The sequence below is a fragment of the Mus caroli genome, chromosome 14 (assembly GCF_900094665.2).
Source record: "Mus caroli chromosome 14, CAROLI_EIJ_v1.1, whole genome shotgun sequence".
NCBI lineage: Eukaryota > Metazoa > Chordata > Mammalia > Rodentia > Muridae > Mus > Mus caroli.
The window spans coordinates 111,934,420-111,948,832 of NC_034583.1; the positions used below are offsets into that span (position 1 = coordinate 111,934,420).

The window sequence follows — 14,413 nt, forward strand, 5'->3', positions numbered from 1 at the left end:
CTACCTACTTCACATCTGAGTTGTGTGGGTGACAGCACCTCCTCCCAAGTGGTGTGTATGTAGGGGAGGGGGTGGAGGGATGTGGAATAGAAATGAGGACAGACATTCTCTTCTTTCTCCAATTTGTAAAATTTACATTTACTTTGCATTGTTCCTTATTCCCTGGCCCTCTTGATATGAAGCATGCTTGAGGAATTCATGCCAGAACATATTAACCCTGACAGGGGTTTCTAGTTGCAGGATTTCTGAACTAAATGTCTAACTGGGAAGGAGAATTAAGGAAACCTTAATCCTATAATCTGTTCAAAATCAACCCACTGTTGTAAGGTGGAAAGTGAAATTCAGAATCATAACTGGAAGCTTTATTCTTGACTTTTTAATAATAGAGCTATATTATATCCCTTATCTGCTCAGTCCCGTAACTTGCTGTGGACAAATGTGTAGGATACATACATTTTTCTTTTTCTTTTTCCTTTTCCTTTTCTTTTTCTTTTTCTTTTTCTACAATCAGCTGCTTAGAAGCAAAAGTAAAAAATGGTTGAAAATGCAACTGGGAGATTCCCAGAGGCCCTTAAGTACTTGTGTTTTTACTTCTATGCAGGAAGGAACCACTTTCATGGGCTGTGTGCTAATTCTACTGTGAATCTGACTGAAGCCACTGGACTTTGCCTAATCATTTTTCTATAATCATTATGTTGAGATAGCACCTGATTTTTTTTTTTATTAATACAGATAGAGCATCATGTTAACATTTAGAAAAATCCATGGAGGGGACATTGGCTTCTAGAAAAATACAGAATAAGAACAATCAAGTTGGATTGTCTTAAATCATTAGTTCCCAATTAACATTCAACTGGGAAACTGACTTAAAAATGTCTTCCCCTGGTGATACAGGAGAGCTATCTACTTTTGTAGAAAACACAAAGGGCCAAGTAGCTCTGCCTAGCTGCTTTCACGGATGTTCCTAGAAGAACTGCAGACAGCACTACCTGAGGTCAGCGGTAGGCGATGGCGGGAGAGGTGAGGTGTGAAAGTTAGAGGCTGACTTGTGCAGTGCTGCAGAGATCCCAGGGTTTTCATACAGGATTGGGGGGTGGAAATGGGCTCTTCACTGGTTTTGGCATTAACAGGCACAAATGCACATTGTATTATCAGATATTATCAGAGCACTCAGTAAAATCTTGTATCTAAATGTGCAGGCTAGTGAGCAGAGAAGTTTTTTTTTTTCCTTTTTCTTTTTCTTTTTTCGCTTTTTGTTGTGGTTGTGGTTACCTCTACCCTTTGGGGTTTTCTTTCTTTCTTCTTATTTGTTTGTTTTGTTTTTCTGGAAGCCACCCAGTCTATATACTGCCAGCCCCAGCTTGCCAGTTCTAATTGTGGCTATAATTAGAGCATCACATTTGTGCTTTTTTGTCCTCATAAGAGGGTATTCAATCCTAGTTTTCTGACATCTAAGACCAAGATGGGCAGAAGGTGTGGGTCAGCTCTTGCCTGGGAGGCTGCCCCCATTTGCTCTATCCTAGCTCTATTTACCCACTTATGATTGCTTAACTGGTAAGCAAGGCAGTACAAGTGCAGCCTTCTTGCCTCTTAATAAATACAGTCTTCTGGCATTATTGTTGCCCTTCCTACTTTTCATTCTGTGGTCAGCAAGCTTGCTTGGGAAAAGCCAGTGATCAGCAAGAGCCTAAACCCAGTCTTGCTTGGCAGGGAGCTCTCAGATTAAAAGCACCCATTAGCAATTCAGTGTGGGTATTGGAGAATGGCTGCAGAATGTGTACAGAGAACAGGGCCTGCTGTAAGTGCTCCTGAAGCCAGACTTCCTGGCTTCACACTCACCTTCTTTATGAACGCTGTGTGTCGGTGGATGTAGCTGGCTGGTCAGGTGCAACACACATCTTTTTATTCCTGGAAGAACTTCCTTTCATATTCTATGCTGCTGTACTGTGGTAAAGCTGTTTTCTCTTGAATTACTAATATTTGTGAAGAGTGTCCTGAACCACAAATACTGAAGCTGGACACAGGGTGAGGAGTGTGCCAGCTCCTCCCAGAATCTCTGCTCGAAATCTGCAGTCACAAGGCAAGGACCTCTCCTTGGACTCACGGTAGAGAATTTAGTGAAGCTGTCAGAAGAAATGCTAACGCTGCTTGTAACTGCAGTTCTGCAGTTAAAATGGCTGAGGGCTGGTGGAGTGTGAGAGGTAAGGGAAGCTCCACTTTACCAGTGAAAGTTAACCATCCCTGTGTGTTCTCAGGAAAAGCAACTGAGGCCCATGAAAGCACTCTTGGTTTTCTTTACAGTTTTGTTCACAGTTTAAATTCCCACAACCTGTAGCTTTGTACTGATCTTTTAAGAAAACTTGAAACATCCAGGGAAGGAGTTACAGAGACAAAGTTCGTAGCTGTGATGAAAGGATGGACCATTTAGAGACTGCCGTATCCAGGGATCCGTCCCATAATCAGCTTCTAAACGCTGACACCATTGCATACACTAGCAAGATTTTGCTGAAAGGACCCAAATATAGCTGTCTCTTGTGAGACGATGCCGGGGCCTAGCAAACACAGGAGTGGATGTTCACAGTCAGCTATTGGATGTATCACAGGGCTCCCAATGGAGAAGCTAGAGAAAGTACCCAAGGAGCTAAAGGGATCTGCAACCCTATTGTTGGAACAACATGATGTACTAACCAGAACCCCGGAGCTCTTGTCTCTAGCTGCATATGTATCGAAAGATGACCTAGTCGGCCATCAATGGAAAGAGAGGCCCATTGGACTTGCAAACTTTATATGCCCCAATATAGGGGAATGCCAGGGCCAAAAGAATGGGAATGGGTGGGTAGGGAAGTGGGGGGCGCTATGGGGGACTTTTGGGATAGCATTGGAAATGTAATTGAGGAAAATATGTAATAAAAATATTAAAAATTTAAAAAAAAAAGAAAACTTGATACAGAATAATGGGTCTCCTTTGCATAAAATTCTAAGTAGCAAATCTCAGCTAAATGCCTTCATAGGGCTTGCTATAGGAAGGTTTAAGAACTGCTTTATTTGAAACACTTCCCCTGCTCTAAACACTGGAGTTGAAGTGTTTTATTCAAAATAAATGAAGTATTTATTCAAAATACTCCTTTAGGATACACACAGCAAGAGTTTCCAATGCTTCAACCTACTATTTAATATTAGGTACAGCAGCAATCACTTTCTAAAAGGTGGTAGAGTGGGGTCTTTAATGTATGTGGAAGGGATGCTAGAAAACAGTAAGTTGCAAACAAATCACAAATTTAATTCAGGAGACAATTGATAGAACAGTTTTTCTAAGCCCTTTCTATTTGCCTTCTGGAAATACTTTTATAGTGATCATCATCTTTATACAAAAAAGTCCATTTTTCTATTGATATACTGCTAAGCATATACTATAATACTTCTTTCACAAAATGTTATGAGTTTTTTTAAAAAACTATCTTTAACAAAAATATTTAAAATAAATTCCTAGAGTATGTTGGCACCATCCATGTGTGCTGTGGGTTAATATTAGACTAAGTAAGACATTTGTTGCAAGATTTTTCCCTTTGTCTTTAAACAATAAAATAAAGCTGTTATGAGCATATTTGTTTCCTTAGCCTTTTCATATAAGACATAAAACAATAAATGCTCATAAAAAAGAGCCAACCCAAGATAAGACTTTTTTTTTTTTTTAAAAAGGTTAAGGTTCTTTCGAGCTATATATAACGTGCTCATCTAATTTTTGCATGAGAAATAATTCCCCTCCTTGCTTTGGAAAATTAGGGAGACGCAACTCAGAAGGCTCTACATCTCTGTCTTATACATCAGTGGCCACTGCTGCTTTCATTGCTGTTTTCTCCCCCCTGCCACACCTGTTCACATATGCATGTCATCTAATTTTAGTGGGCCCCAAGATGAGGCTGCTCCACCCGGTCCCTAGACTGGGAGCTGGCAGTTGGGGTTTGTGACCATTGCCTTTGTGGACAATGCCTTAGGCAGGAAATGAAAGCAGCAATAAGAGGGTTCCCAGGCAGGTGAGGTGACCATGGTCCAAGAGACAAAAGACACCGGTGTCTGCTGCAGACCTTCAGTTGCTACCTCCTGTTGTCACCAAAGCTCATACAGTTGAGTCCGTAGCCAATCTGGGGAAGGCACACATGAACTTGGCAGATGTCTTTTTCACTGCTCTAAGAACCAGCTTTGAAACCTCGGAAGCATTTAGGCATGCTAAATGAAAGGGATAGGTTGGGCGTCAGGGTACCTGTGTTCTGGTGCTTCCTGTAGCCCAACATTCATTTCTGCCTTTCTCTTGCAGAAGAGCCAGGCTGGCTGTTGGATAGATTTTCAATTTATGGATGCCCTGATTTACAATCAGAAAATGGTGGCAATAATTAATTTACATATTTATAGCAGTGACTGTTTAAGCAGTTTGAGGAGAAGCCAGTTTTGAACCCAAACCACAAACTGTATTCCACAGGACAGAAACAGAATCATACACTCAGAAGCACTTTTAAGTTTCTAAATCATGGAGAACATAGAAAGTTAGGAGAATCATCTCCCAAGCACTTGTGTATTCTCTGCTCCCCTTAGCTACAGTCGCTTCGGATTTTCCTGGCAGTAAAACATACACACCATGAAGCTGCCTAGTGACCCTCTCCAATCTAATTCCTGTCTCCTCTTCTTTCAGGAGTAAGGAGTATCCTCAGCCTGGCCCTTGAATCATTTTCCATGTAACATTTCTTTTGAAATGTTTAAGAGTAGTTTTTGTCGTGGCTAACATTTCGATTTTTAAAATTTTTATAATTTAGTACAAACTATCAGCATAAGATAAAAATGTTTTGATGGTCAATCTGTGTGAAGTCTTGTGCAGGCTTGGCAATAGTTTTATTTTTCAAGGAATGGTCTTCCTGGGATGAGAAGGCCTGTTACCTTTGTAGTGTTTTTAAGGCTTATTCTCAACCTTACCAAGATTCAAAATTCCTTTTGTGTTTTGACTTTATATGTATGTGTCTACATATATATTTATATATGCTGAAAGAGAAATCATCATATGTCACTGAGTCCTTTAAAACAGCCTACTGAGTGCACAAGGTAGCCCGTCAGATTGGCCTCTTAGGACTGGAAAACACTGAAGTTTCAACTTTTTCCCTTTGTAACTATAAGTGTAGGCTGTCAGTGTGAGCTAAGTTAGAGGGCAGTAGGGAGTCATGTTTTTCTTCATTTTAAGGAATTTTTACAAAACCTGGACTTCATTTACATTGGCTACAATCTGGATTCCTTTCTGAGCACCCCCAACTCCCACAGCACAATTCTAGGGGGTCTGAGGGCAGAGCCGAGGGCAACACCATACAGATACCACAGGCTTGAGTCTCAGAGCCCCCAGGCATGCTAAACATGTGGTCTCTTCTCTCCGTCACCCTTCAGATTGAGTGTGCTGGGCCGGAGTGCCTCCAGATGAGGGGTCAGCCATTCTGTCCACTGCCTGTCCTCTTTGTAATTTGATGCCAGTCCCATCCTTGCTCAGATAGGGCAATCTCCTGGGGTCCCATCTCCCTGTGGGTTTTCCATGAGACACACATTGTTTCTCCAAGAAAGATCAGGGCATATTTAGCAGCCTGTGTTAGTAGCTCAGGAAAAGGAAGTAGGAATAATCAGATTCTACCCTGCCTTTTAGCAAATGGAGGCCACCTCCTTCAGATGTCAGAGACTTAAAAACGTGTTAGATAACTATGTTCTAAGTGACAAACCTTTCGATGTGAAATGGAGCGATTTTCACTTGGGTAATACAGTCAAGAGGGTTGATGTGGATCCCTAGTTTTCGGGGGGACCAGTACAGCAGAAGGGGAGACTGCAGTGGGCCCATAAGCCCTCCGAGCCTTCTGTCTCACTTGGCAGGAAAACACAGAACACAGAACAACAAAAGAAGGCTCCTTTTCCATAAAGGTTCACCCCTCCCCTCCTCCATGCCTCTTCCCCAAAAGGGGCCTGAATTTTTCAGCTGTGCACCGATTTGGTGCTCACTCTTGCAGGGAAACAGTTGCTGTCTGAACAGGCAGGAAACAGTTTTCTTTTAATTGCCGGAATCATTCGGAAGTGCTTCGTGCCCTGCTTCTATACAGCAGATGCTGTGCATTAATTGGCCTGCGTAGAAGTGACCTGGGGTTCCTTGCAGCGGGCCCAATTTTAGGCAGAGGGTTTAAATAGCTTATTTATTATTTTGTATAATCTGCCGTGCATTATGTGCTCCTGCATGTGTTGTGTTTCATGGTCTGCAGTTTCTAATGTCATGTGGGTTTCTAAGCCGGTGTTTCTCTGGTAATGTACTAGCAGCAGGTAAGCTCAAAATACCATCCATCAGGAGCTAATTTTTTATCCAGATACTCCAATGACTGATGAACCTGTCTTTTGTATGAATGTTTAGCACAGTAGAAAGCCATATGCCACTGGCACAGTTTCCTCTACATTCTTTACAGTTGCTAGAGTAGGCTTCTAGGGGGAGGGGGAGCACAAACTCGACGCCATTTGCATCCTCTGGCCTGTATTTTAAGCAGTAGCACCCTTCACACAGCCCTGGGTTTGGATGACAAAAGAGGGTATGCACCGATGTAAAGGAAACCCGACTCCCAGAATGATTCTCTCCATCAGAAATATGACTGTGCACTCTTAATAGGAATCCTTGTTTTGTTCCTCCCCGTCTGTTGCAAACAGACCTCAGCCCATTAGAAGGGCCTCCCTTGTGTGGGAAGACCACAGCTGTTACTGTAAAGCTCATCCAGTCACTGTATCACCCCCATTTTGTGGCTCTGAAGGATGAAATTGAGAAATGGAGCACTGTGCAGTCATCCTTTACGTCTTCAATTTTAGGCCTTCGCCATCATTTTCATGCTTTTATTCCAAATCAAATAACATTAGTGGGCGACAGTACCTTCTGATGAATGTCTCGTCTCAAGCATGGCTTTCGAAGCTCCACTTTGAGGGTCTTGCTTTTATGTCTGGCAGAGACCCCCCTCCTTCTCTTCCCCACCCCATACTTTTCTTTGAGCTTTCTTAGGGGCAATGGCAGTTTGCAGTTTGAGCGATACACAGTGCCATGCGGGTCCCAGTCAGAGCATGTTTTCTGAGAGGGGCATGTGCTGGAGAATGTTCTGTATCTTTTAATCTTTGTGGAAGGAGTGAAGGGGCCTTGGTAGAAGGAGATTGGGGGCTTTAATCAGAACCAAGATGTGGCTTAAATCATTAGCACAACAAAGCATACTATAAGCTTCAAGATAAAAGTCCCCTGGGAAAGGAGTCCTCTGAAAATAAATGGAACTTGATAGATTTCCATATCATTTATAACTTCCCTTAATTACACTTGGAAGACTTGCCAGTAAAACTGGAAAATTGGCAGCCTCTCTCCATTAGAGTCATTTTGCCGACCATGGCAAGCAGCTGGCTTCGCTGGGTTTCATTTCCCATCACTCACAATTAGTCATCAGCTGGAGATGTCTGAAACTCCTCAGCACAGAGCGATGCTGGGTGACATTCAGGCCCGTAAACATGTGAAAATCTGCTGAGTAAATGGGCCGAGTTCTCTCACAAGCTTACTCGTTTGGGGCAAGCCTAGCTCCCACTTAATGAGGGCTGCTCTAATAATCTGATTCAAATGTGAACCTTGACCCTGTGTCAGAGAAGAGGATGCAATAAGCCGGATGAAAGACATAGGATTCAGATCTCCAAACTTTGCACCAATTAGACAGCAGAGAAGCACATCAGGCTGACTGCGTTTATCAGACAGACTTGTAAGGCTTGTGACCATTTAGTAAGTCCAATTCTGGATACATCCTGTCACAATCAGTGAGTCTTTATCCAATGATTCACAAATGTTAGAGAAGTCTGTGTGCAGCCATGCTACAGGGCTGGCTCTGCCATGGGCACTGGGATAGGGCAGCTGCTCTCAGGCTTCCTGGGCCTGCCAGCAGTCCAGAAGTTGCTGTAGTAGGTGGGTGCTACATGTTCTGCAGGTGTAGACACCACAGGCAGGAAAGCTCCAGCAGACAGGAGCTAAGCCCCCAAATGCCTCTTGGTGGGAACTAGAGCCTGTCCAGAGATTAAAAAAACAAAACAAAACACAAAACAAAACAAAACAAAACAAAAAGACCCATAAGCTTGTACTGCATTGATTTCTAAGAGATGGACTATGTCAAAATTAGACCAAGCCTTTCTGCATACCTCTTTCTTTCTTTGGTTTTGTATGCATGTGTGTAGCATGATCCACTTGGAGCAAACAAAGGAAAATTTTTGTTGCAGTTGCCTCAAGAAAATTGCCTCTAAACATGGTTGGAAGGAGAGAGAGCAAGCTAGAGGTAGAAGTCATGGGTTTCTGCTCATAGTTAAATGATGGAAGGAGACTAGAAGGTGGTGAGGGGAGCTAGGAAGTACATGAGGAGTGAGGGGGAAAGGCAGATGGAGGGCCCAGGTTTAATCCTATGAGTTGTTGCGGGCTGAGTCAGGCAAAAGACAGACTCCCTTCCCACCAGGAGAAGCTTGCTTTTCATCAAATTACCAGCTTTGCAATCAGAAGTGGGGGAGGGGCTATGTCAGCTTTGAGAGTCTTGTTTCTGATTGGATTAATAATTTGGGACCCAGTGTTTGTACTCACTGTTACAAGCATCCAGAACCATCCAGGGAGGATGGTCATGGTGGCAAGGTACCCTAAACTGGCTCACGTCTTTCTGCCTTCAGGCTCTAGTAGGGCCTAGGAGGTAGTGGCCTCTTGAAGCTGTCCCTTAGTGTTCACCATGGGTGGTGTTGGCCCCTAGGCACCACTGGAAACCTCTAAGCTTCTTACAGAGGATTGTAAGGACACTTGTATGTGTGTATGTTGAGGAAGGGTTAGGGGGCTCCTCAGACTGCCCAGTAGGTCTTAAGCAGTGTGATAAGAGATGAGCAATGACAGGAGACACAGCTGCTACAGAGGGCAGTGAGCCCATCCACAAGGAAGCTGATAGCCTGAGGTGAGGGGAACTCAGAGTAAACCCCAACTCTCAAGTATCCAAAGGGAGGCGGGCTAGGTGGGTGTGTGGAAGGCTACCACATAAATACCCATGATGAGGACGTGTCCATCTGACAGGAAATAGTGACCAGGGTCCAGAGGTAGACATTTGATTCCTAATTTTCAAGGTGTCCTAAGGAGCCATCTGTGCTGTTGCCTGCAGGTCAGGGTCAGGGACATTTTAGCCTGGCTGCTGAATAAGCTCTCAGCTCTGTTCTGGTAATGTCTGGGCCATAGGCCTTCCCTGTGTGGCTCAGTGACACCTGCCCTTCTCCTGGCTTTCTTGACCTCGTAACTGGTTTTGAAGAGAAAGAAGTGGCTCTAATATGATGGCATGAAAGAATAACAGTTCTGACACCTCCGGCTAAGGCATGTGCATCATCTTGGCACTGCTCTTTCCTGTCCCACAGTTTGAAGAACAGTCCTTTTGAGGTGTCTCTTCTCTGTGCCTTTACTGCAGATGCCAGGTGAAATGAGTCAAGAGCGGCCGTGAGCACTGAGCTCCAAGCCTGCTTGTCAGCAGTGCCTCTCCTCCGTGCCAGAACCAGAAGCCTTGGCATCTCCTCTCTTCCTATATTCCCGTGCCAGGAAAACACAGCCCACCACCTGAACAGCAGAGGAAAGAATGCACAGGGCTGCAGTACTCACACTGCCAGCAAGACAGCTTGTGCCACACAGGGAGCCGGGAGGGGACTTGGAGATCATTTGGGGATGGCAGGAAAGAACATTCTCCAGGCCCTTCTGTGGCATTGGCCAGCACAGCCACAGTAATGCGACTGTCCAGGAGCCCCAGCCACCATACCAGCAGTGCCCCGTGGAGCCATCAGCCTACCACTTCATAGAGTAAGAGACCTTTTCCCACAAAACAGAGAAAGAAATCCTGGCCCAGCTCCTTGGTGCTTAACCCTTGAGGCCAGAGAAAGAAAAAGTAGTGTGGCTTTTAGTCACAGGATGACTCCAGGGTGGAAGTTCCAGATTAACCCTGTGGGTATGTGCCTGCTCAGCCTGGATCTCTCCCACAGCCAGAGGCAAGGCAAGCATCAGAACATAGGCTTGAGCAGGTACCTGTGGAACACTCAGGCCTTCTGTAAGGACTGGGTATTACTGGAGAAGCCATTCCTGTGTAGGAAGTCACTCTCAGAAGTCACTTTCCCAGTTAGAACTTTCAGGTCTTACAGATTTGGCTCTGATGCTTCCAAGATAAAGGTAGACATGTCCCTTGCACTGAAAACCAACAAGCACCACTGAGTCCTTTGGTCCTTAGGTATCTGTCTGTCTGTCTGCCTGTTGAGGATGTGATAGAGACACAGAAGCATTGGCTTTGTATCACCTCTGCCGACTCCTAGGGCCCAGGAGAGGCCCCATACACTACTCTTGTGATCTTCCAATACAGGCTTTTCTATTGAGAACCTGGCAACAGAGTGAATGGCTTTTCTCTGCTGGCTCCTCAGATGCACTGGAGTGGAAGCTCTCAGAGGTCGCTGGTGTTTCCATGACCAACCAGCACATTTGACAAAGAACTTAATGACTTCACTCTTGGACGTTACTATAAAATTAGAGTGTTCTTAAAACATCTATTGTTAACCTATTTTCCAGGTAGCAGAAGGTCAGGAAATCTGTGTGATTGAAGCTATGAAAATGCAGAACAGTATGACAGCTGGGAAAATGGGCAAGGTATGTCCCCAAGTTCCTACTAGCCTACTCCAGCCTGTGATGGGTGTAGGACCTCCACATTTGAGACATGGGTGGGTGTCCTGAAAATTAATGGAAAGGTGATGTCTGCCCCATGTCCCTTTCCTGGGTGGACATTGGGACTGGGGAATTCCACTCTGTCAGTGTGTCTCTGCCTCTTGGAGAGCAGACCTTCCAGGAAGCGGTTGCCATGTTATGTTCAGGTAGTCAAGGTTCTCCACGCTAATGTCTTTCAGATGACGGGGTCTTTAATTTTTAATGTTTACATCTGTCTCTGTGGCACTTAGTTATCTGAGACTTAGGTGACACAGCAGGAAATGGTTTTTACAGATTGCAAAAATTAATGTAACTCTTCAAGATAATTTCCCCTTGAAGGGAACAATTCAGTTGTAGATGGAGGAGCTGAAGCCCCACATCCATGCAGGGGACTTAATGATTCGGGGAGAAAGGGAGGAAGGGTATCAGGGCTAGAATTTGTTCAGAGTGAAACAGGAAAAGCTACTTTGCTGTTGTGTGTTTTCCCTGTGACTAAAGAGATGCCATCATTAAAAACTATATGCCCCTCCCAAAGGACTGCTTGGGTTTGTAGTAGGATAGTAGAATGTGACTGGGAGGTGCGGAGAGCAGCAGAGGCTGCTGTGTCCTATGCTGTGGCCTGCACCATGGCCACACTTTGGGGACATTGATTTCAGAGAGTGAGGTCAGTTACAATCAAGTCAGCTTCGGTCTGTCTTGTGATCTGTTACCTTAAAAGGCAGCACCAACAAGATGGACTTTCAGAAGGCCTAGAGTTGTCCTGCTTGCTCCTTATGGGAAAATTACAGCCCCCCCCCCCCCGAGATTGAATGGCCCCAGCCTGGCTGCCAGGCTGGAGCAAATTAAGATAGCCATGCAGTGTCTGAGGGCTTTGACAGGGTAGAATGCTGTGCAGGGTCTTAACTCTTTCTAAGCTGAATTTGGGGTCTCATGTTCTAGGAGGTGCAGGCAGTCAAGTAATAATGAGCTCCCAAAAAATAGGGATACAAAAATGTGATCTTTATTTAAAACTCTTTTTTACTTGCTTTTCCAAGCACTGCCCTAGTGTCAGGGTGAGAACTTCCCCTCCTCATGGGGACCAAAAATAGCTGTGTAGTCAGACCAAGGGCCCTGTGTGGCTGGGCTAAGATACTGACTTAGCACACAATTTCTGAGGCAGCATGGGGCCCAATAAGCTGGATGCCTTATTTGCTTGATGTTGGTCCGCCATAGAAGCAGCCTGGCTGCTGCCTCATTCTGATCCCAGAACTGCTGTTGGGGCAAGTCTGCTTTAGCCAGACCCCAGCTAGCTCAATCTCTCCTGTCCATTTATTCCAGTCCTGAACCACAGGCCTCTGGATTTCAGCCCTGTAAGACAAAGGAGTGGCCCTGACTGTGTCTAGAGCTCGTAGTTCTTCCTTAGAAGGATCACTTTTCCTCTCAGAGAAAGTGCTCAGGATGGAAACAGATCCACAGGCCTAGTCAGTGTGGCATCATTAAACACCTACCACATGTCACCATCCACTTCACTCTAGATAGCACCTGCTTATCAGGGCCTTTGAGGATTACTCGCATAGCTTTACATTGCTCTTAGGAACTCTGGGATCAAGTTTAAGGCAAAAGTCTGTTCCTTCTGTTTATAGTGCGGGACTTGTGCAGCAACCTGGACAATTCCTGGCATTTTTATTTGCTTAACACTACATGGCCAGTTAGGTCAAACCCACTCTTGTTCAGCAACTACTTCCAAGGAGAGAAATGATGACTTCCTGTGTCCTCTAGTCTTCTGCCTGCTCCTTTTAGACCTGCACATAAATCTGGAGGAGACAGGGCTATGTTCAGGAGAAATCGGAAGGAGAACAAGGTCAGGCTAGGAGACTCTCCTTTCAATTGGTACCTGTTTGGATTGTTGTGTAACTGTTTGATTTTTACCATGACACTCTAGTCTCAAAACCATAGGAGGAAGCAGGGATGGGATGCATCAGTCACCAGCATGAACATACTGGGTCTCAGGACATTGTGACCTATGCTGAGTGGCCTGGTCTCAGAGGCCCGTGAGCAATCCATAGCCTAAATTCCCTAAGAGTTTTCTTGGGCTGACAGGACAGGAAAGGCAGGAGAAGTGAGGCACAGATTCTGCAGGGATACTCAGGCTCCTCCTTATACAGATGTATGTGAGCAGAGGGGGCTGACCTAAGTTTTCGGGCCTAAAGCCACTTACTTCTCATGAGAAATTAAGGTGAGTGCCCCCCTTGGTTCCCATTTCTCTTTCTTGCTCTTACCCAACTATTTTAATTCAAGGTGAAATTGGTGCACTGCAAAGCTGGAGACACAGTTGGTGAAGGAGACCTGCTTGTGGAGCTGGAATGAAGTATTTCTAGCCTTTCCATCAGCACTGCTCACTGCTTTAACTGGCGTTTCCATTATTCTCTAACCCTCAATTTGCTCAAGCATTTACAGGAGCACTCCTGTGCAGGAGGTTCTACAGCCTCCTGTTTATTCCTCAGAAGAGGCAAAACCGACATTCTGCCAACAAATCACCAATGGAAATTCTTGATATAAATACTTGTACATATGATTTGTACTTCTGCTGAGATTTCCTAGTGTCAAAATTAAATCAATAAAACCAAGCATTTGTCTAAATATTAGTTTGCCCTTTTTTTCTGAATGAAGACAATATACACAGAGGCGACAGGCTGTGCCAATTGACTGTAAATATTAGCATTTCATTGTGATTCTTTAAAAATTTATATAAATCCCAGTTCTCTGCTTCCAATTTTATTAGCTTTTGCCATTTTATAATCTGATTACCTTCCTCCCTTCCATCACTCAGGATGGATTCCTGGGGCTCATTATTCATGACTTCCTTAGACCAGGTAGCACAGATGAAGATTATGGAAACCCCCTTTGGTGTGGGTCTACACTGATGTCACTTGGATGATTGAAGAGTCAGATCCCTATTTTGGGGTCTGCAGACAGGGTGCTGCCTGTGTGGGTCCAAGGACAAGCATGCTATCCCAGTCTCTTTCCCTCTCTGACTAGGATGCCCAGCCCTCATTGTTGTGTGTAGGGCTGCCAGCCCATCAGCTGATGCCCATGTTTGCCCCTCTATTTTGTGAACAAGTTTCCAATTAAGAAAAAGGGACTAAAATAAGTCGTGCTTCTCTGCCAGTTGCAGTTAGTGATGAGTCCACCGTGATGCTGAAGGGTGAGTGAGCGTAGTGGAGGGCCAGGGTGCTCAGCCAGCAGCTGCACTTGGTTCTGCAGTTCTCAGAATCCATTTTCTACTTCATTGGGAGGCAGAAGCAGAGTCATGTGCGACTTGCATCTACACTGACAGGTTATCAGATGGAGGGAGATGGTAATGGGTACTTCGTGTCTTCCTAACATTATTTTAAGTGCTGTTTGTATTTGGAAGCAAAGCCTTCTGTCAGGCCTGAGGAACAAATTACTAATGTGTTGGTTCTTCTGAAAGGCTCTTCCCCAAGGGCTGCACCTTCAGGTGGCAGAAATGGGCTAGACTGTCGAGAGCTGGGCACCTATCAATGACATAAAGTCTGAGGGCTCAGCTGTGTCTCCCAGCAAGTCGGTGCTCCTGACTTTGCTGAATTAGAATGAAAAACACTGTCTACCAAGTAAGTACACCAAAAGAAGGACCAAACAGCAACATCAAAC

The 14,413-nt window shown here is 44.7% G+C and overlaps 1 protein-coding gene across 2 annotated transcripts in view; it reads left to right on the plus strand.

The window, feature by feature from the left end:
• Pcca (propionyl-CoA carboxylase subunit alpha) overlaps positions 1-13,381 on the plus strand; it is a 329,396-nt gene extending 316,015 nt beyond the window's left edge. For both annotated transcript variants that reach the window (XM_021182607.2, XM_029468862.1), the window contains 2 exons: positions 10,631-10,708; positions 13,040-13,381. In XM_021182607.2, the coding sequence (XP_021038266.1) occupies positions 10,631-10,708; positions 13,040-13,108 (147 nt within the window). In that variant the 3' untranslated portion in view covers positions 13,109-13,381. The remainder of the gene's footprint in view (positions 1-10,630; positions 10,709-13,039) is intronic.
• Positions 13,382-14,413: the final 1,032 nt, after the last annotated feature.